Here is a 21,621-nt window from a genome sequence, read left to right on the forward strand (position 1 = left end):
CTAAATAAAGAGATAAAATTTTAAAAGTATAGTGTCTGAGATATGCTACATGTGTAGACAGATTATCAGCAAGATGACTTTTGATACCACATAGTGTGATCCCCATTCAAAAGTGCTTATTTCACTTACACATAAACAAGATTATCAGTTTACACAATTTTCTTCAGGATTCAAAGTGTACACACCCTTCACATGACATACAAGAAATGAAACAAGATGTAAGTGTGCCTTTGACTAAAATAGGCAATTCCTCTACCAATATCATAGTTTATGTGGAGATTATTTTTCTCATATCATAATCCATCTTGCTTGTTTTCCTAGAATCTAAACTAAAGCCAAAATAAGATAATAAAAGTAAAGACTATCACAAGTCATTTTATGTAAAAGGAAGTTGATACTATATTTGTTCAAGAATAACTGATATAAAAGAAAAACATTTGCAAATACTCAAATTTTTGAGAAAACCACAATTTACAGAATGATATAGTAATAAGCTTCAATAATTATTTCATCCCATCCTTTTACAGATGAGGAAGTAAGACCCAGAAAGGTCAAGCAATTGTCCTTGGTCAAGAGCCTGACTTTGCCATGAAATCCAAGTCTCCTGGTTTCTAATTATTCAGTTCAGTAACTACTTCTAACACTGATAAAAAAATAAATCTACTTTATTATTAAATTTTCAAATCTCCTCTCACAAAAGTTAAACTTCATAAAATAAAACTGACATTTTTTACAAATGAACAGTATTTTTTGAAACAAAACTAGTTATAAAAGAAATTCAAAAGTTAAGTTTTAGCTTGAGTAATAGTGGCTTTGGTTATAATCTATAGACTTAATGGTTAATTCAGTAAAAGCTATGTTCCAGGAACTGAAATAGCTGAATGGGCCTACATGACTTAATGAAATCTGCAAGCAATCCACCACTGTGCCCCAAGAGTCTGCAAGTAATCCACAGTTACACCCCAGGGGTCTATAACCAAAGTCTTTGTGCTCCAAGAATGGAAAGCTGTTTAATTACAATCCAATTAACTTTGATTATAATCTAATTAACTTTCCCTTGACATTCCAAAACCTCTTACCTACCCTTTTCTTCCTCATATAAAGGGTGGCTAGGGATAAGGTACATGCCCCCCCCCCCAATCTTCTCAGATCACAGGCCATCTGAATCTGAATAAAGCGCCTATAAAGATTTGACCCCTAGCCCTGGCAAGTTGGCTCAATGGTAGAGCATCAGCCTGGTATGTGGAAGTCCTGGGTTCAATTCCCCTTCTCCACCCCTCCCCCTTCTCTCGTTCTCTCTCTTTTTCCTCTCTCTTCTCCTCCTGCAGTCATGGCTCAAAAAACAAAAAAAAGAAATGGTTTGAGCAGGCTGGCACTGGGGATGACACCATGGCTTCGCCTCAGGTGCTAAAAAAATGGCTCTGTTGCCAAGCAATGGAGCAGCGGCCCTAAATGCGCAGAGCATTGCCTGGGGGGGGGGGGTTTGCCAGGTGGACCCTGGTGGAAGCACACGTGGAGTCTGTCTCTGCCTCTCTGGCTCTCACTTGATTAAAAAAAAAAAATTCAACCCCTATCTCTATTTATTTTGCTGAGTGGTAACAGGCAGCACAAACACCAATATTTCTGGTTTCAATAGGACTAGACTTTGTTCTTAAAAGGCTTTTGAAGAAATTTTCCCAGGGATAACTGATAATTAAATTCTTAAAGAATGATTTGGGAATCTAAAATAAGTTTTTGCAATAACAATTTTTAAAATTTTACATTACGTTTTATTGATATTTCATGCAGTTTCTCTCAGTTTCCCAAGTATAAATTCTATATATAGAAATATACATAAAGAAGATATATAAAAAAGCCAAACTTTTTTAAAATTTATTAATTTGAGAGAGAGAAAGAGAGACATTGTTTGTTATTCCACCTTTTTATGCATTCAGTAGTTGATTCTTCTATGTACCTTGACCAGGGATTGAACCCACAACCTTGGCATATCAGGACAATGCTCTAACCAAATGAGCTACCCAACCAGGGCTAGAAAATCAAAAAAATTTAAAAACACACATGCACACACCCATGCAAATTCCATGAAAGAATAAAAATCTGCAAATTCCATGAAAGAATAAAATATTAGGCTAGGAAAGCTGTACCTCAGAAAGACTATATACTTTGAAGACCAAATACCCTTCTTTTTATATTCTAAGAAATACCCATTTTAAATTCTAATATTAAAAACTATATAAGATGTTCAAAGTTTAGACAATAAAGGAAGGTCCCTAACCACTTGTCCACCTTACCATTATAACATAACTGTTTCCAGTTTTTAATTATTTCCCAGTCGTTGTCCACATGTATGTATAATCCCGGCACATGTAATAATCATGTAATTCCATATCCTGCTTTTTTCACTTATATAACATCTCTCCTTCCTTGCTGCTAATCTCATGATTATTTTAACAACTGTATGATATATTTAACAAAAAAGGTCTTTGCTGATTTTGTTCAGATCTTAATACAAAAATCATTATTTCCCCAATTGAAATTAGTACCACTATAGGTACTACATATTCCCTTTACATTTAGGTTTTCACCATATTCAAGGAAAAAGAAAATGGCAGTAACACTGGTGAACACAAAAAATCAGGTAGGAATAGAATTATCAGAGATGTAGGCAAAGGTCTTAACCTGAAGAGGTCTGTGAGCCTTGGTAAGGAGATCAGAAAACATTCCAAGTATAATAAGCAGCTGTCGGAAGGTTTTAGTCATAATTTGAATGATGTTGTCAAAAAAATCATTTTGCTAGTAGTTGAGGAATAGATTACATAATAATCATCCAAACCATGGTTTTGCTTTCTAAGGTTTCAGTTATCTGTAGTCAGTCATGGTCCAAAATATATTCAATAAAAAGTTCCAGAACTAAACAATTCATAAATTTTAAGTTGTTCCCTTTCTGAGTAGCATGATGAAATCTCATGCTATCCCATTCCATCCTGATCCCTTGGTCCAGCCTATCCACATGGTACAGGCTTCCTGCCTATTAGTCACCTAGCAGTTGTCAAGGTTATCAAATAAGTTATCTGAGAGAGAGAGACACCACATTCACATAACCTTCATTTCAGTATACTATTATCACTCTATTTTCTTGCTACTGTAGTTCTTGCTATTAATCTTTCACTGTGTATAACTAATAAATTAAACTTTGAAAGAGATCCAAGATGGCAAATGAAAGTGGAAGCTACACTCACTTCCTCCCAGGACCACACTATAATTACAACTAAATTATAGAACAATTACCCTGAATAATTAACTGAAGATTAGCTGAGAAGTCTTATAACCAGGATTAACAGAAGGAGCCAAATCGAGGCTGGCAGGAAGGGCAGAGATGCGAAAGGGCTGCCCCACTCCCATAGGTGGTGGTGAGGTTCCACAGGAATAACTCAGCTACAGGAAGGAAACGGGGTTTCCCTTGAGAACTGTGGGGTCTACCCCCCGAGCGGGACTACCCAGCCTAGAACACCAGAGCCAGGTAGAGGCACCCACATAACACCTGACTATGAAAGGCAGCACGGTTTCTGTCCACCAGGGAGAGACAGCAGTCCCCTAGAGACACAGGCACCCTCTTAAAGGACCAACAAACAGAGCATCATTGTCAGCCACTCACTCTGGGCCCTGGCAGGGGGAGGGTGGAGTGGACTAGAATCACATGATGAGAGACTGGGGTTTGTAGCTCCGGGGAGAAAACTAAAGGGACAACCACCATACCATATACACCATCTTCCTGGGTGGAGCACTCTCCTACTTCAGGCATCTGCCTGAGGAAAAGCATAGTTTCACCTCATGCCCTGCCCTGTGGAGCTAAGGCCCTTCTGAGGAGCACAGCCAGAGGCTCTTTCAGTGACTGAGCCTAATAGGCAGCTGGCAGGTAGAGGCAGATCTCGGGGTGCCCTCACACTTTTGCTGACTTGCCCCCAGGCCAAGGGCTTGTAAGCTGGCGTGTTGTGCAGTTGGTCCTTCCCACATGCACCAGGCCCAGAAGAGGCACCTCAAACTACAGATTACTTATAGCTCCAAACAGGTTGCTGAGTGCCAGTTAGGCAACGTCTTACCTTGAGCTATACCAGAGTCCATCCCAAGACACCAAAAACCAGCACACCCAATGGACAGCTTCAGACAACATCAAAGCAGCATCCAGTAAGTTTCACAAGCAGCATATTGAAAGGGAAACTTTGGCAGAAACCAAACGCTGATAAGGCAAATTCTGCTTCGAGAGGTCAGCACTCACACACCAGTTTGCATGCCGTGGTCCAGGTTAAGCTTCACAGTCAGCCAGCCTAATGGTCAATCCCAAGCACAAATGGGCCAATAGCATCCAAGACTCAATTACAATAGGAGGGCCCACATAACCCACAATGGACATTCCTCAGGTAATCAGGGAGACTGTACCACTGGACCACACAGGAAATCCACTACAATAGGCCATCCCCAAAAGACTAGGAGACATAGCAGATTTATCTACTACATAGAAACAAACACACACAAAAACAGCCAAAATTGAAAGACAAAGAAACAGACCTCAAACGAAAGAACAGGAGAAAAATCTCTTGAAAAAGAGCTAAATAAAATGAAGGCAAGCAAGTTATCAGACACAGAGTTAAATTAATGGTTATAAGGATGTTTAACAGCATGAAAATGGACACAAAAACCATAAAACAAGACTAGTCAGAAATGAAGACAACAATATCTGAAATGAAGAATACACTGGAAGGAATAAAGAGTAGGTTGGATGAAACAGAGGACTGAATCAGCAATTTGAAAAACAAAGTAGAAAAAAAAAATTTAACCAGAGCAGACAAAGAATAAAGCATTTTAAAAATGAGGATACTTTAAAAGACCTTTAAGACAATATGAAGTGTAGCATTACTTGCATCATATGTGTACCAGAGGTGAAAGAGAGAGATCACGAATCAAGAACGTATTTGAAGAAATGACTGAAAACTCCTCTAACCTGGTGCAGGAAAAAGACACACAAGTCAAGGAAGAGTAAGGAGTCCTGAACAAGATATACCCCAAAAGGCCCAAACCAAGACACATCATAATTAAAATGGCAAAGCTTAAAGACAGAGTAACATTTAAAAGCTGCATGAGGGCCCTGGCCGGTTGGCTCAGCGGTAGAGCGTCGGCCTAGCGTGCGGAGGACCCGGGTTCGATTCCCGGCCAGGGCACACAGGAGAAGTGCCCATTTGCTTCTCCACCCCTCCGCCGCACTTTCCTCTCTGTCTCTCTCTTCCCCTCCCGCAGCCAAGGCTCCATTGGAGCAAAGATGGCCCGGGCGCTGGGGATGGCTCTGTGGCCTCTGCCCCAGGCGCTAGAGTGGCTCTGGTCGCAATATGGCGACGCCCAGGATGGCAGAGCATCGCCCCCTGGTGGGCAGAGCGTCGCCCCATGGTGGGCGTGCCGGGTGGATCCCGGTCGGGCACATGCGGGAGTCTGTCTGACTGTCTCTCCCTGTTTCCAGCTTCAGAAAAATGAAAAAAAAATAAAATAAAATAAAAGCTGCATGAGAAAGACAGTTATCTACAAGGAAGCTCCCGTAATACTGTCAGCTCATTTCTCAAAAGAAACATTTCAGGCCAGAAGGGATTGGCATGACATATTCAGAGTGATGAAAAGCAAGGACCTACAACCAGGAAGACTATACTCAGCAAGGTTTTCATTTAAAATTGAAAGAGAAATACAAAGCTTCCCAGACAAGAAAAAGCTAAACAAGTTTGTTAGCACCAAATCAGTATTACAAGAAATGTTAAAGGCTGAAGAAGGAAGAACAAGAAAAAGAAAACAGAAACACAGTTAAAAGAATAGAGTGGCAACAAATACATTCCTATCAAGTTGCTTTAAATGTAAATGGCTTAAATGCTCCAATCAAAAGACAAAGGGTAGCTGAATGTATAAGAAAATAAAACAGATATATATGCTGTCTACAAGATACCCAACTTAGAACAAAAGATACACACAGACTAAAAGTAAAGAAATGGAAAAAGATATTCCATGCAAATGAAAAGAAAAAAAGAGGAGTAGCAATACTCGCATCTGACAAAATAAATTTTGAAACAAAGGCAAAGAGACAAAGAAGAACACTACATAATAATAAAGAAAATAGTCCAACAAGAGGATATAACCCTTTTAAACATTTATGCACCCAACATAAGAGTACCTAAATATAGGTTTGCACGGCATGCAAACTGGTGTGTGAGTGCTGACTTCTCAAAGCAGAATTCGCTTTATCAGTGTTTGGTTTCTGCCACGGTCTCCCTTTCAATATGCTGCTTGTGAAACTTACTGGATGCTGCTTTGATGTTGTCTGAAGCTGTCCATTGGGTGTGCTGGTTTTTGGTGTCTTGGGATGGACTCTGGTATAGCTCAAGGTAAGACGTTGCCTAACTGGCACTCAGCAACCTGTTTGGAGCTATAAGCAATCTGTAGTTTAAAGGAAATCTTGATGGACAGAAAGGGAGAGATTGACAGTAAGATGGTCAGAGTAAAAGAGTTTAAAATCCCATTGACATCGATAGATTTTCCAGATAGAAAATCAAAAAGGAAATAGCAGTTAAATAACCCATTAGACCAGGTGGATTTAATTGATATTTTCAGAGCACTTTTGCTCCAAGGCAGAATATACATTCTTTTCAAGTCCACATGAAATGTATTTTAGGACAGACCACATGTTAGGACACAGAACAAGTCTCAATACATTTGAGAAGACTGAAATCATATCAAACACCTAGTCTGACCATAAGGGCATGAAATTAGAAATCAATCATAAGAAAAAAACAATAGACATGGAAACTAGCTAACATGTTACTAAACAATAATTAAGTTAACAATGAGATCAAGGGAAATATCAAAAGATACTTGAAACAAATGAAAACAAGAACACAATAACCCAGAATCTATAGGATACAGCAAAAGCAGCTTTAAGAGGGAAATTCACAGCATTACAGTCCTATTTCAAAAACACAAATTTCAAATAAACAATCTAACTTTACACTTAAAGGAACTTGAAAAAGAACAAAAAACAAAAGCCTAAAGCGAATAGATGGAAGAAAATAATAATGACCAGAACAGAACTAAACAAAATAGTCTATAAAAACAATACAAGAGCTGCTTTCTGAAAAGATAAACAAGATTGACAAACCTTTAACTAGACTCATCAAGAAAAAAAGAGATGACCCAAATAAATAAAATCAGAAACAAAACAGAACTGACACAAAAGAAATACAAAGGATTTTATATATATAATATATATATGGGTTAAGTCCTATAACCATACAATCTTCCAAAACCAAATTAGAAAGAATCAGAGAATCTGGGTAGACAGATTATAACTAATGAAATGGAAGCAGTAATCAAAAAACTCCCAACAAACCAAAGTCCTGGCCTGGATGGCTTCATAGGTAACTTTACCAAACATTCAAAGAACTAACACCTATCTTCTCAAACAATTCCAAAAAATTCAAGAGGGAAGACTCTCAGGCTCATTTTATAAGGCCAGCATTATCCTAGTTCTAAAACCAGATAAAGACACTACAAAAAGGAAAGTATAGGCCAATCTCCCTGATCAATATAGATATTAAAATCCTCAACAAAATACTAACAAACTGGATTCAGCTTTCATTAAAAAGATCATACCCCATGACGTTTTACTAAGGATGCAAGGTTGGTATGATATTCGCAAACCAATTAACATAATATACCGTGTAAACAAAATGAAGAATAAAAACCACAAATCATATCAATAGATGCAGAAACTCAACAAAGTGGGAATAGAGGGAACATACCTCAACATTATAATGGCCATATATGACAAACCTAAAGCCAACAGCACATTCACCAGGCAAAAACACTACAAGTGTTTCCCTTAAGATTTGGAACAAGACAGGGATGTCCACTTTTATCATTCTTATTCAACACAGTACTGGAATTCCTAGGCACAGCAATCAAACAAGGAGAAATAAAAGGTGTCCAAATAGGAAAAGAAGAAGTAAAACCATCATTATTTTCAAATGACATGATACTGTATAAAAACAACCCAAAAGATTCCATGAAAAAACTACTAGAACTGATAAATGAATTCAGTAAAGTAGCAGGATACAAAGGAAATAACCAGCAACCAACTGCATTTTTCTACACCAATAATGAGCTAACAAAAGATATCTAAGAAAGCAATCCAATTTATAACTGCTTAAAACAAACAAACAAACAAAACAACTAGGAATAAATTTAACCAAGGACGTAAAAAACCTGCACTCAATAAATTTTAAGACACTGGCCCTGGCTGGTTGGCTCAGTGGATAGAGCATCAGTCCAGTGTCTGGACATCCAGGTTCAATCCCTGGTAAGGGCACACATGAGAAGCGACCCTCTGCTTCTCTTTCCCACCTTCTCCCCGTTGTCTCTCTCTCCTCCTCTCACAAGAATGGCTCAATTGGTTTGAGCATTAGCCCTGGGTGCTGAGCATAGCTCGGCTGGCCCAACAGTAAGCCTCAGGTGCTGAGTATACCTCAGTTGATGTGAGCATTGGCCCCAAATGGGGGCTTCCAGGTAGATCCTGATTGGGGTACATGCAGGAGTCTATCTCCCCTCCTCTCACTTAAAAAAAATAAGACACTAAAGAAAGAAATTGAAGAAGACATAATAAGTGGAAGCATATACTGTGTTCATGGATAGAAAAAAATGAACATTACTAAAATGTTCATACTACCCAAACCAATCTTTAGAGTCAACATAATTCCTATGAAGATACCAATGGTACCTTTCACAGAACTAGAACACATACTCCAAAAATTTATATGGAACCACAAAAAACCCCGAACAGCTACAGTAATCTTGAGGAAGAGCATAGTTGGAGGAATCATGCTACCTGATATCAAACTATACTACAACGTCATAGTAATGTAAACAGTGTGGTACTGGCATAAAAACATATATAGATCACTGAAACAGAATCGAGAGCTCAGAAATAAATCCATGCCCTTATGGTCAATTAATATTTGACAAAGGAGGCAAGAACATATAATGGAGTAAAGATAGTATATTCAATAAGTGGTGTTGGGAAAACTGGACTGATACCTGCAAAGAGATGAAACTGGACCACCTTCTTACACCATACCTAAGGATAAACTCAAAATGGATTAAAGACTTAAATGTAGGTTATGAAACCATAAAAATCCTAGAAGAAAACATAGGCAGTAAAATCTCAGTCATCTCCTTGGGGAAAGAAAACAAAAGAAAAAATAAACATGGGACTACAACAAATTAAAAAGTTTTTGCACAGCAAAGAAAACCATCAATAAAATAAAAAGCCCAGTGAATGGGAGAACATATTCACAGATATATCCAAAATTTATAAAGAACTTATAAAACTCAACACACACACAAAAAAAACAACAACCAATCCAATTAAAATGGGCAAAGGACCTGATAGACATTTCTCCAAAGAGAACACACAGATTGCCAACAGACTTATGAAAAGATGATCAACGTCACTAATCATCAGAGAAATGTAAATTAAAACCACAATTAGATATCACCTCACACCTGTCAGAATGGCTATCATCAATAAATCAACTAACAAGTGTTGGCAAGGATGTGCGGAAAAGGGAAGCCTTGTGCACTGCTGGTGGGAAAGCAGATTGGTGCAGCCTCTGTGGAAAGTAATACGGTGCTATCTCAAAAAATTAAAAATGGACCATGGTTGGTAGGTTGAGTGGATGGAGAATCGGTCCAGTGTACAGATGTCCAGGATTCAATCCCCAATCACGGTACACTTGAGAAGCAACCATCTGCTTCTCTCTCCTCCCTCTAGCAGCCAGTGGCTTGGTTAGTTCCAGCATGGACCCTAGGCACTGAGAATTGCTAGGTTTGTTAAGAGCATCAGCCACAGGTGCTGAGGATAGCTTGGCTGATTTGAGCATCGGCCCAGCCGGGAATTGCCAGGTGGATTCTGGTTGGGGCACATGTGGATCTATCTCTACCTCCCCTCCTCTCACTTAAAAAAATTTTTTTAATGGAACTGCCTTTTGACCCAGCAATTCTACTTCTGAGAATTTATCTGAAGAACCCCAAGACATGAATTCCAGAGAGTGTATATATGTATGTATATGCACCCCTATGTTCAGTGCAGCATTATTTACAATAGCCAAGATTTGGAAGCAGCCCATGTGTTCATCAGTAGATGAGGGGATAAAAATGCTGTGGTAGATTTCACAGTGGAATACTACTCATACATTAAGGAAAAAAAAAGGAAATCTTACCTTTTGTAACAGCACGGATGGACCTGGAGAGCATTATGCTAAGTGAAATAAGCCAGGCAGAGAAAGACTAGCACATATGATTTCACTCATATGTGGAATCTAATGAACAAAATCAACAAACATACAAAATGGAGACGAACTTAATGACAGAGAGCAGGCTGACGCTATTGGGGAGGTGGAGGGCTGAGTAGGGCAGGCTGGAGGGATTAGCAAAAAAGGTAGAAAAAAGAAAAAAAATGCATGAGCAAAATGAAAAAGCCCAGGAACAACAGTGTGGTAACTGCTGAGGGGGAGGCGGAGCAGGGTATGGGGGGACAATGGTGATGGATGGAGACTTGACTTGGGGTGCTGAACACAAAATCAGTATACAGTATACAGATGATGTAGGACTATGCATCAGAAACCTGTATAATTTTGTAAACCAGTGTCAACCCAATAAATTAAATTAAAAATTTTTTTAATAAATTAAACTTGATCATAGGTATATACATCCTGCACTACATATACACATTTCATTTTACAACTGACCATATTATATATAAGATGGTGGTCTCAAAAGATTAAAATGGATTATAAGCAAAAAGTTTGCTTGCCATGCTGAAAGAAAAAGCTGGACCTGACTAAGATGCTGTTTTTAGCCGCTCTGGGTAGTTTAACTAAAAAAGAAGGCTCAACATGCTGTTCAACCCCTTTTGCCTAACCATGGCTAGGGACCAGGAGCTGGCCGGGGAGAGCCAGGAGCTGGCCGGGGAGAGCCCAGGAGCTGGCCGGGGAGAGCCCAGGAGCCTGCCCTGCCATCCCTGCACAGAGACACAAGCACACACTGTTAATCACAACTCTTCGCTTCCGTCCATTTCTCTTTATACCTCTATCTCCCCTTCCCAGTTCCTCCCCGTCCCCCTTCTCCCTCTCTCCCTCTTATCGTTTCTCCTCTCAAGCTTCATTTCTCTGAGTCTCTTTCGTCTCCCTTTCTCCTCTTCCTTCTCTCCCTCCTCCTTACATCTACTCTCCCTCCTCTGGCACTTCCCTAGTCCTTTTCTCCATTAGGGTGGAGTGCACGCACACACACTCTCGTTCTCCTTTATACTGGATTTTTTCTGCACCTCTTGTATGTTTAGATCCACAAGTACAGTGTTACAATTGCCTACAGTAGTTAGTGTAGTTATATGCTGTACAGGTTTGTAGCCTAGGAGCAATAGGTTCCAGGGGTCTGGAACCTCTTTTGGCTGAGAGAGCCATGAACGCCACATATTTTAAAATGTAATTCCGTGAGAGCCATATAATATGATTAACATAAATACAAGTAAATGTGTGTATTTTATGTAAGACCAACACTTTTAAAGTTCAATAAGTCTCTGAATTCTTTTTAATAACGTTGTTATGCTGTTGCTAACCAATGATGAATAAAGTACTTCTTACCATTAATGCGACTTCTGGTGCTGCATGGTTTTGCTGATGGTTTTGTAGTCTGGTTAATACGTGGTGACGTTAAGCTTCATGCAGGCATTGAGACTTCCATCTGTTAAACTTGATCGTAGGTTGGTCTTAACGTTCTTTAGATGTGAGAAAGACTGCTCACGTGCCTACGTAGAGCCAAACATTGTCAGTACAGCAATACTCACACGCTGCAGTGTGTGGTATGTGATGGGAAGCGCGTTCCAAGTTTTGATAATCAGCTGGTCCGCAGGTTGAAGTTTTATCATTTCTCCCCACTTGTGTTTACTCACCAACTCTGCTTGCTGTCGTGCAAGTCTTTCCAAATCTTCATTTAGTGACTTGAACTTATTCACCCACATGTCTGAGACCTTCAGGTCAGCAGCTTGTAGCTCAAAATCTCTGACAGAAACACTGGGGATATAACTCAGGTCGGCGCTGTCCACTGCACACTCGTGTGGATGGGTGATGAACTTAAAAAGACGAGTGCGCTCACAAAATTCTCCAAAGCGCGCTTTGAATGACTGCAGGAGATTAGATGTGAAGCCTGCTAGCTGCTGGAGATCAAGATGTTGAGCAGGGTCACTTGTTGTGCATGCATCTTTAAACTCTCCCAGTTTTTCAGCCTGACCTGTGGTGGCGTAGTGGATAAAGCGTTGACGTGGAACGCTGAGGTCACTGGTTCGAAACCCTGCACTGTGTGGACAAGGCACATATGGGAGTTGATGCTTCCTGCTCTTCCCCATCTCTCTCTCTCTCTCTCTCTCTCTCCCTTTCTTTCCCTCTGTAAAATTAATAAATAAATATTTAAAAAAAAATAAACTCTCCCAGTTTTTCAAAGTGTAGTAAACGACCTGTTTCAATGTTGGCAATGAAGAGTTCCAGCTTGTTTTCAAATGCAAACACTGTTTGTTGAAGGGATAAGACTGTATTTCCAACACCTTGCATTTTCACATTGAGCTGGTTCACATGTTCAGTCATGTCCATGAGATAGTAGAACTTCAGGAGCCACTCAGTGTTAGCTAACTCAGGATGCTTGACGTTTTTCATTTCAAGAAAAGTCCGGATTTCGCTCAGACAAGCCGCGAAACGGCTGAGCACCTTCCCTCTTGACAACCAACGCACATTGCTGTGCAGAAGCAGACCAGGATAATTATGCCCACTTCATCCAGCAGTGTTTTAAACTGGCGATCATTTAAACCTCAGGCAACAATAAAGCTGACCATCCGAAAAAACAGTGACATCACCTCACCAAGCTGCTCGCCACACATCTGAGCACAAAGTGCCTCCTGATGTAGGATGCAGTGAAAACTTAGGATGGGTCTCTTTTCATGTTCACGAAGAAGCACTACGAATCCTCTGTTTTCCCCCCACCATGCACGGAGCACCATCAGTAAGTTTATTCATCAGTAGATTTTTTTTTTCTTTAGCGAACTTAGTGAATGAAAGACTTGAATAAATCCTCCCCTCTGGTTGTCTTTCATAGGCAAAACAGCAAGACTTTCCTCATGTAGTGTGTCACTGACAGCATACCTTGCAATCACGCTGAACTGGGATAAATGGCTTACGTCTGTTGACTCATCAAAAGCGAGAGAAAAGAATGGTGCTGCATTTATGTTCAACCTTCACTTGTGTTGCCTCCATTGGATTTGCCATCATGATGGTACAATCGTGAACAGTTCTTGCCGACAGAGGCATGTCTTTTATTTGTTTGATTATCTTGTCTTTATCCGAAAAGTCGTCAAAAAGTTCACTGGCAACATCAAGCATGAATGTTTTGGCATACTCCCCATCTGTGAATGGCTCTCCATTTCTCACAATTGCTAAAGCACCAGCAAAGCTAACTGAATTCCAGTCACCTTGTTGGGTCCAAACACGAAGTTGCTGCTGACTAGCTTGCACTCTGCACAGTAGCTCTTGACATGCTTTCTTGCTGCTGTCCCCCGCTGGATATTTCAATGCAAATGTAGTATGGTGTGTGTCGAAGTGCCGCTTTATATTTGACCGTTTCATCGATGCAATTTTATCATTGCATATTAGACACACTGCAGAACCTGCTCTCTCCACAAAGGCTAATTCCTCTGTCCATTCCTACTAAAAAGTACGATACTCCTCATCTTTTCTTCTTTTAGCCATCTTCTTTGTCAAAAGGGTTTCTGCAATTAGCTAGCTGACTACTTGATTAAAAGGAGGAAAGTTTACTTCCTGACCTCACAACGACCCATGTACATTACGCATTATCCAATAAAAATTTGGGGTTGTTCCAGAGGACAGCTGTGATTGGCTCCAGCCACCCGCAACCATAGAACATGAGTGGTAGGAAATGAATGAATTGTAATACATGAGAATGTTTTATATTTTTAACGTTATTTTTTTTATTAAAGATTTGTCTGCGAGCCAGATGCAGCCACCAAAAGAGCCACATCTGGCACACGAGCCATAGGTTCCCGACCCCTGGGCTATATACCACACAGCCTAGGTGAGTAGCAGACTATACCATCTATATTTGTTTAAGTGCCCTGTATGTTTGCACAACAACAAAATCACCTAACACATTTCTCATAGCATATTCCCACTGTTAAGTGGCACATGCCTGTATGCACAGGAAAAAATACACACAGGGTTTGGTACCTTCTGCAGTTTCAGGGGGGGGGTGGAATGGATCCCCATAGGGGGCAGGGAGGCTACTGTACAGAGGCCAGAATAGAAATAAAGACACATCAAGAGGCGACAGCAATTTTCCAAACAAAAAATAATGAAAACTCAACCTTGGGTGTCTGCAACAACAGAGAACCAAAATAAGTGAAAAATCTGGGACATATTCTAGCCATAAGACCAAGGAGGCCTGCTGACAGACTGCAGGTTAAACATGATACAGGAAAAGACTTCTGTGTGACATCTAAGTTTTAGTTTGAGCAGTTGGCTGGAAGGTAGTAGCATTTTCAGAAATAGGAAAAACTGAGAGTGAGACAAAGGTCAGCAAACTACTGCTACAAAAACACAGCCACATGGCTGCTTTCTGGCTACATCAGCAGAGCTGATTAGTAGAAACAGAGACCACATAACCTACTAAACCTAAAATATTTACTAGCCGTCCTTTAAGAAAATGTTTGTGGAGTACTGATCTAGAGGACACAGTGAACAACAGAAAGACAAGGGCAAAGACAAGCACAAAACTCTAGGACATCCCAACATTTGGAATAGTAGCAAATGAGCATAAGCCAGACAGAAAACTCAGAGAAACAGGCAGTAAGATAGGAAGAAATACAACCATATGTGATGTCACAGAAGCATGGAGAGAAAATACTTCAAAGAGAGGGAATTAAGTACACCCTACCCACCTATTAGATTATACACTATATTCAGATACATTATTGGAGTCTTCAAAAATCTCTACTATATCAGTTAAAATGGCATTTTAGAATTACTTATAAGTTTCAATATTTAAACTATCTATACTATGTTCAAACATGGACACTTAACTGGGTGATAATGTCATGTCATAATACTTTTTTCTACTTAAAACCGAGTAACAAGGAGTTTAGTCAGACAAGTGTTCAACCGGCAAATCAAATCTGTGTCCCTTAAATACTGAAATATATACTACTTCCTTTAAAACTTCTGTGAAATAAACAATTCTATAAAATGAAACTTTTAAAAGTCTTAATATATCTTCTTCTAAATTTGATATTAGAATTTTTATTGTGGTTATTCATTCCTTCTATAGAAATAAATTTTTAAAACATCTGACATCAAGTATTAAAAAGAGCAAAAGAATCAAGGGGGAGAAAAATGAGATAAACACCGAAATAATATCTCTTATTTACAAAGCATCTCTCCAGCTATGGAATTAAAGTAATACCTCTTTATAAATAAGTGCAGTCATTAAAGGAGCCGACCTTTTTTCTTTTTAAACTAGACAACTATGTAAATTACCTAGTGGTTTTCCTCATTTAATTCTCTAACAATCAAATTATAACACTACTAGAGGCAAACTTCACAGCGGAAAACATATACTTATACAGCAATTATTTAAAATTTTTAAAAAACTGCCATTAAAATTTTAGATGAATGAAGCAGTCATAACAAAATAAATTTTATAACCTACGGAACAGCTTTCCTTCAATAGAGAGCCCCAGGATTCCTCACAGAAAACAGTTACAATGGAATTAGCATGTTGCAGCAAGGGAGCACGAATGTGTAATGGTGGCACTGTATAATGGAATGAGTGCTGGACTGCCAGTCCTAGCTCTTCAGCAGAAGAAATGTGTAAAACGAACAAGCCTCATGGATTTTCTCAGTCCCTGGCTATACACTTAAAAAATGCAACTAACTTCACTGACTCTGCTTACCTGACAAATAAATACACTGTATTCAGATACAGAGCAGGAGCCCCATAAAGTTCAATTCGTTTGATTAAAAAAAGGTGAGTGCTATGATAAACATTTATAATAGAGGCATGAAGAAAACTCCATCTGGCCCTGCCGGACAGCTCAGTTGGTTAGAGCATCGTCCCAAAGCACAAAGGTTGCGGTTTGATCCCTGGTCAGGGCACATACAGGAACAGCTCTATGTTCCTGTCTCTCTCCCTCTCTCTTCCTTCCTCTCTCGCTGAAATCAATAAATAATAAATTAAGAAAAAACAAGAAAATTCCATATGCCTTTAAATATCTTTTACAATCATTTCTATAATCTGTAGATAAGGACCATATACAATCAAGAATAGCACTATAAGTGATGTATTGTGGTCATATTCTTTTACCAGTAGAAGTCAGTATAGCATAACAGTTAAGTATAAAAGCTTTGGTTCAAATTCCTGATCTGCTCTTTGCTAGACATGGGTCCTTGTTTTCTAAGTCTTAGTTTCTTGATGTGTAATACTGCTGATGATTAAATGTGCTTCTTTGTACAGTACCTGGTACAGACTAATTGTTGCTGGTAATTAAGTAAAGGTTTGTTTTCATACACTGATTGAGCTGTGTGATTAACTAGAAGGGTACACAGAGAATGGGGATGGAAGAGTCGAGAGAGGCTGTCTAGGAGGTGACAGTCAGAATGGACATATAAGGATCTATGATAGCTTCCTGATAGGCAGCTAGCTCTTTGACAGAAAAAGAAGAGGACATTCCAGAATGCTATCATAAATGTGAAATTTGTGCTCGAAGTGAACCATACAAAGGTGAACATTAGGAAGAGAATGGTATTGTACATGAGTTACCAAATATAGGAAGCCAGGTACACCAGTTTCCACTGTTTTTGTATATTAAAATATAATCACATTTATATTTTGACGTCCAACATTTCTAGCAATTCTGTATTTCAAAATAAGGTAATTAACACTTAATAAAATCCCATTTGCTAACAGCATGTGTCAGTGTGCCAAATAAATAAACTAGAGAAAAACCATGTTCATTTTCCTCCATTATTTCAAGGCTTCTGGGTAGTATTTGTGTTGAGAAACAATTTATAACCCAGTTCATTATTCTCATTACAGAAAATGCAGTCTTCTTTCAATTCAAGGAATATATACTGACTATGTGCATAGCACCAAGTTACACTCTGTAGAAGAAAGAAAAATGAGATTGATAGCATCTGAGGAACTTATACTCTAGAGAGCAAATTCAGGCACATATACATACACTAATACTTTATAGTATCTTTAGAGATGCACAAAGTGCTAAGGAGATTCAAGGATAGAACAAGATTAGGAAAAGAACAGTAGAGAGAAACTACCTAAGAAGTGATCATTAGTATGCACTTACAAGGATTAGTAATAGCCTTTTGACAGGTAGATAGGCAGGAAAAGGAGAAGAGGACACTTTAGGAAGAAGGAACATCAAGTAACCTAATAATGGATTCAGCAGAGGATATGTAAAATAGTGAGAAAGGGACCGGGAAGGTGTTGGCACACTGGGCAGACCTATCGAGGGTGTGCGAATTCTGTGCCCCCAAACCATTTCATAAGACGCCTAGTGCAGATTTATAATTACGGAAGTAACACTAAAAAGAGCTATAAAATCGAATTCTTTTGTCTTTTACTGAATTACACCGATATCAATGCTGTATTCTGGAGCACTCAAAGCTATCCTAAGTAGTACTACATATACTAAGACCCATCCCAGATTATCCTCACTCACAAAAAAGGAACCTGAAAGATGAATAATTGGATATAAGGCAAGCGCAGGAAGATCTGTTTAGGGTCACACTTTAGGGTACCGTAAGGATCGTTTGATAAAAACAGAGATGCTCAGCTTCCATGCCCTAATTAAGTCTAATCAATAATAGTGTTGAATCTGTATTTCTTACAAGCATCCCCAATGACTCACTTCACAGATGGTCCCTAGACCTTGCTTTGAAAATACTGCCCTCAGGCAAGGTTCCCAGCACCACACGAATACAGCTGGGCAATATGAACAGGTTCCATCACGGAAGGTAATAATACACATCCCGAAACCTTGGATCTAGGCATACTTGAAGTGAGATCTAGGCAACATAGCACTCCTACGGCTGCCACTAAAAGCCCCCAAACTCCATTTTTTTGTAGCATACCAGTTAGTCATTTCTTGAATTATATTCATGTAGAAAAAATCGCCAAGTCTCCTGCCATACTAGAATTCCAAGCTCAAGAAATTCCTCAGAAATTGACTCCAATTGAGGATAAAAGGATTACTGGAAGAAATTATTATAATCAAGTAAGTGCAAGCAGATAAAAATTTCAGAATCAGTTTGCTGGCAGGAGACAATCCAAGGAAAATATCAATGGAATTTTTTTTTTTTTTTTTTGGTCTAAGGATTAAATATAATTTAGAGCCAATTAAATCAGAATGAATATTCATTTTAAAAATGCCACTCACTAGCATTTATATATTTGCTTATAATAATTTTTAGCAGTTATCCCTAATTTGAGTGTAAACTCCTTAAAAGACACCATTTCTTGTACCTCTCTGTATCCCAGTGCTTTATATCACAGAAAATAGTCAATAAATCTGGCATTTGCTTTCAAGTTAAATATCTATATAGAAAAAAAAATTTGTTAGGGAAAATTGAGTAAAGCTTCATAATCTATACGTCCCCTGAAAAGGACTTTTGCTCCCCCACACCTTTCAGGACTATTCTCAAGTCCCTGAGGCTTTCCTAAGTCACTCTATTTAAAACTCCGCCCCACCTCCACCACTGACTTTCAGTACTTTATTCCCCTTCCCTGATTTAGTTTTCCTCATTACTCTTACGATCTAATACACTACATATTTTGTTCATTTATATTTGTCAGACTTCCACTAAAATTTAAGTTCCAAAACATAGGGTTTTTTGTCTGTTTTGTTTACTGCTGCACCCTCTTATCTAGACCTGTATCTGGTACTTAATAGATGCCTATTTGTCACCTGGTAAATGAATGAATGAATGAATGACTCAATCAATCAATCAAAACCAAGAATGGGTAAGTGGAAAGTCTCTTATTTTAGACAATGAAATTATTCCTTACCCCTTAAGAAATAACTGAAACAGCTTTTATATTAAAACACAAAGTGCTCTCAGTTCATTCAGTGAAAATGCTCCATAAATCTCCTTTAGGTTGTCAGTCAATACTTGGACAGTTTCACTTCTTCCTTTTCCTTATCAATTGTTTTCTTTTGGCAAATATGAGACAGGATACTCCTGAATCCCTTCAGCAATTCAGTGACGAGAATTGCTGAAACAAGGAAGTGTGGCAATACTGTAATCTGTAGTCACCACGCAGTCACCAAGTTCAACAATTTAGCTCTATCTTTTCCTTCTCTACTGGAAGGTAAAAGCCCTTGCTTTAAAAGAATCTCGTGGATATAGTGATTCATTTTTAAGTAAATTCAGCACATCACTTAAAGACTTTAATTTCCATTTCTCCTTCACATAATCTGTCTCCCAGGCAATGTATCTATCTGTTGTACTGGTTTAAGTGAAGATTTTGTGGCCTCATAACAGTCTCATGATTTCTGTTCTCTGCCAAGTTCTTTGACAAGTTCCATGAAATGTCAGCATGAGTATATTAAACTTTACCCTACAAGGCAAATCATCATTTGATGATGACAGGCTATCTAGTCACCCTATTTCGTGTTGGCTGCAAGAAAGGTTATAGGTCAAAGATTAAACTAACACCCTGTAAGAGTTAGCCAGACCTTTACACACCCTTTCTGAAAACACACACACACACACACACACACTTATACACACCTATCTTACAAAGGTTTAAAGATTAAAATCAAGTTGTAGTTAATGTGAAATTTAAGTTATTGAACAGAGACTAAAACTAGTAATTTTAGTTACTGAACAAAGTTCTGTCTTCCATACAAATACTCCTGTCATTCTCTTCACATCTTTATCTTCAAGGAAATTCCATTGCTTTCAGGATTTGACTGAAACCTAAACCTGACAATCAGAGCATCCCTCACTCCTGCTCATTCATTCATGTTCTGCTTAAATCTCATCTCCCTGCATGAACTTCTCAACTCCCTCATTGAGAATCACCACCTGCCCCCCCCCCATACTAGTTCCTTACTCCACCAAGTTTTGTTATTGACCATGTCACTTATGTGGTTGTCAGCTACCTGCAAGCCCGAGTCCATGAATTAAATGTAAGATTCCAAGGATAACACCTCGCGCAGTGCTTTAGGTTTGTAGCCGACTGGTAAACATTTACAAAAATTACCCCAATTAAAACTAGGAGAGGACGATTAATGTGTCAGGACAGTGCTGGCCACTGAGGATCAAGAATCCATCCCAGACCTCCCAAGACAGGTGACTGTCTTCTTTTCTCCCTTTCCAGTCTCTCACACATCTTTCATAAGCTCAGTCAAATGCCACCTGACTCCAACTATCCAGCTTAAGCGTAAATCCTCCCCAGCCTGACTGACTTAAGATGAGTGCCTTACACCTCTCTGAAGAAACCCTGGAGTGTCATAAAAGGGCAAATATGCAGAAAAGCACAGACTGGCTAAAATGTCAATATCTCTATTACCTTTGTGCTTTGGACAAATCAGTGAATGTTGGTTCTCAGTTCCCTCACTTGTGAAACGAAGGCATACAAAGACCATTTTACCTTACTGGGGAATTATGAAGAATAAGAAATGTTTCCAAAATGTATCGACAGCGACTGAACCGAATTCAATAAAGTCTGTCTCCCTTCCTCGAAAGCGTTAACCCTGTAAGTGACTTGCACCTAAGGGCCGCGGACGGGAGCCTGGGGTGCTGCGGTGAGCGGCGTACCCGGTACACCTGCCGGATGTGAGATTCCCTCCCCGCGCCGGGCCTCACCTTGGTGGTCGTAGACGCTAATGTAGGAGATGCCCACGGCCATACACCACACCACGAGGCTTGCGATGTCCGAGAAGCTGGTCTCCTGCTCTTCCTCGGTGATCACCAGGCCCATGTGCACAGGCAGCTTCTCCAGGGAACGGCCGTCCGCACGCCAGCGCAGCCGGGGGTGGGTGGCGCCCGGGCCCGGCCCCCCTCGCGGGTGCCGGTGCAGACGCCGGTTCCTGCCTACAGCCGGGGGCTTGCGGAGCGTGAAGCCGAGCGGCGCTAGGACCGCGGCGGAGGCGGCGCGGCAGCAGCGCCGCCAGATCCAGTTCCAGGTGCCGAACCGAACGCGGAGCCAGTAGGTGAGCGTGCGGTGCAGGCAGAGCAGCGCGTGTAGCACCCGCCACACCAGCTCGTACAGCCCCGTCATACTCTCGTGGCGCCAGGCTGTCCTACCCTCCCTCCCTCCCACACCCGCGGCGCGACGGCTCTTTATCTACCCCTGCGGCCGGCGCGGGCCATCGCTCCGCGTTCCCCCGTTCCCCGCGCCCGAACCCTGTCTAGTGCCAGCACCTCACCTCGCCCACACCGCCATGTTCCTCCGGCCTCG

The 21,621-nt window shown here is 40.0% G+C and overlaps 1 protein-coding gene across 2 annotated transcripts in view; it reads right to left on the minus strand.

The window, feature by feature from the left end:
* Positions 1-21,621, minus strand: part of NUS1 (NUS1 dehydrodolichyl diphosphate synthase subunit) — a 40,947-nt gene extending 19,326 nt beyond the window's left edge. For both annotated transcript variants that reach the window (XM_066373383.1, XM_066373382.1), the window contains exon 1: positions 21,027-21,621. In XM_066373383.1, the coding sequence (XP_066229480.1) occupies positions 21,027-21,441 (415 nt within the window). In that variant the 5' untranslated portion in view covers positions 21,442-21,621. The remainder of the gene's footprint in view (positions 1-21,026) is intronic.

This window comes from Saccopteryx leptura, chromosome 3, assembly GCF_036850995.1.
Source record: "Saccopteryx leptura isolate mSacLep1 chromosome 3, mSacLep1_pri_phased_curated, whole genome shotgun sequence".
NCBI lineage: Eukaryota > Metazoa > Chordata > Mammalia > Chiroptera > Emballonuridae > Saccopteryx > Saccopteryx leptura.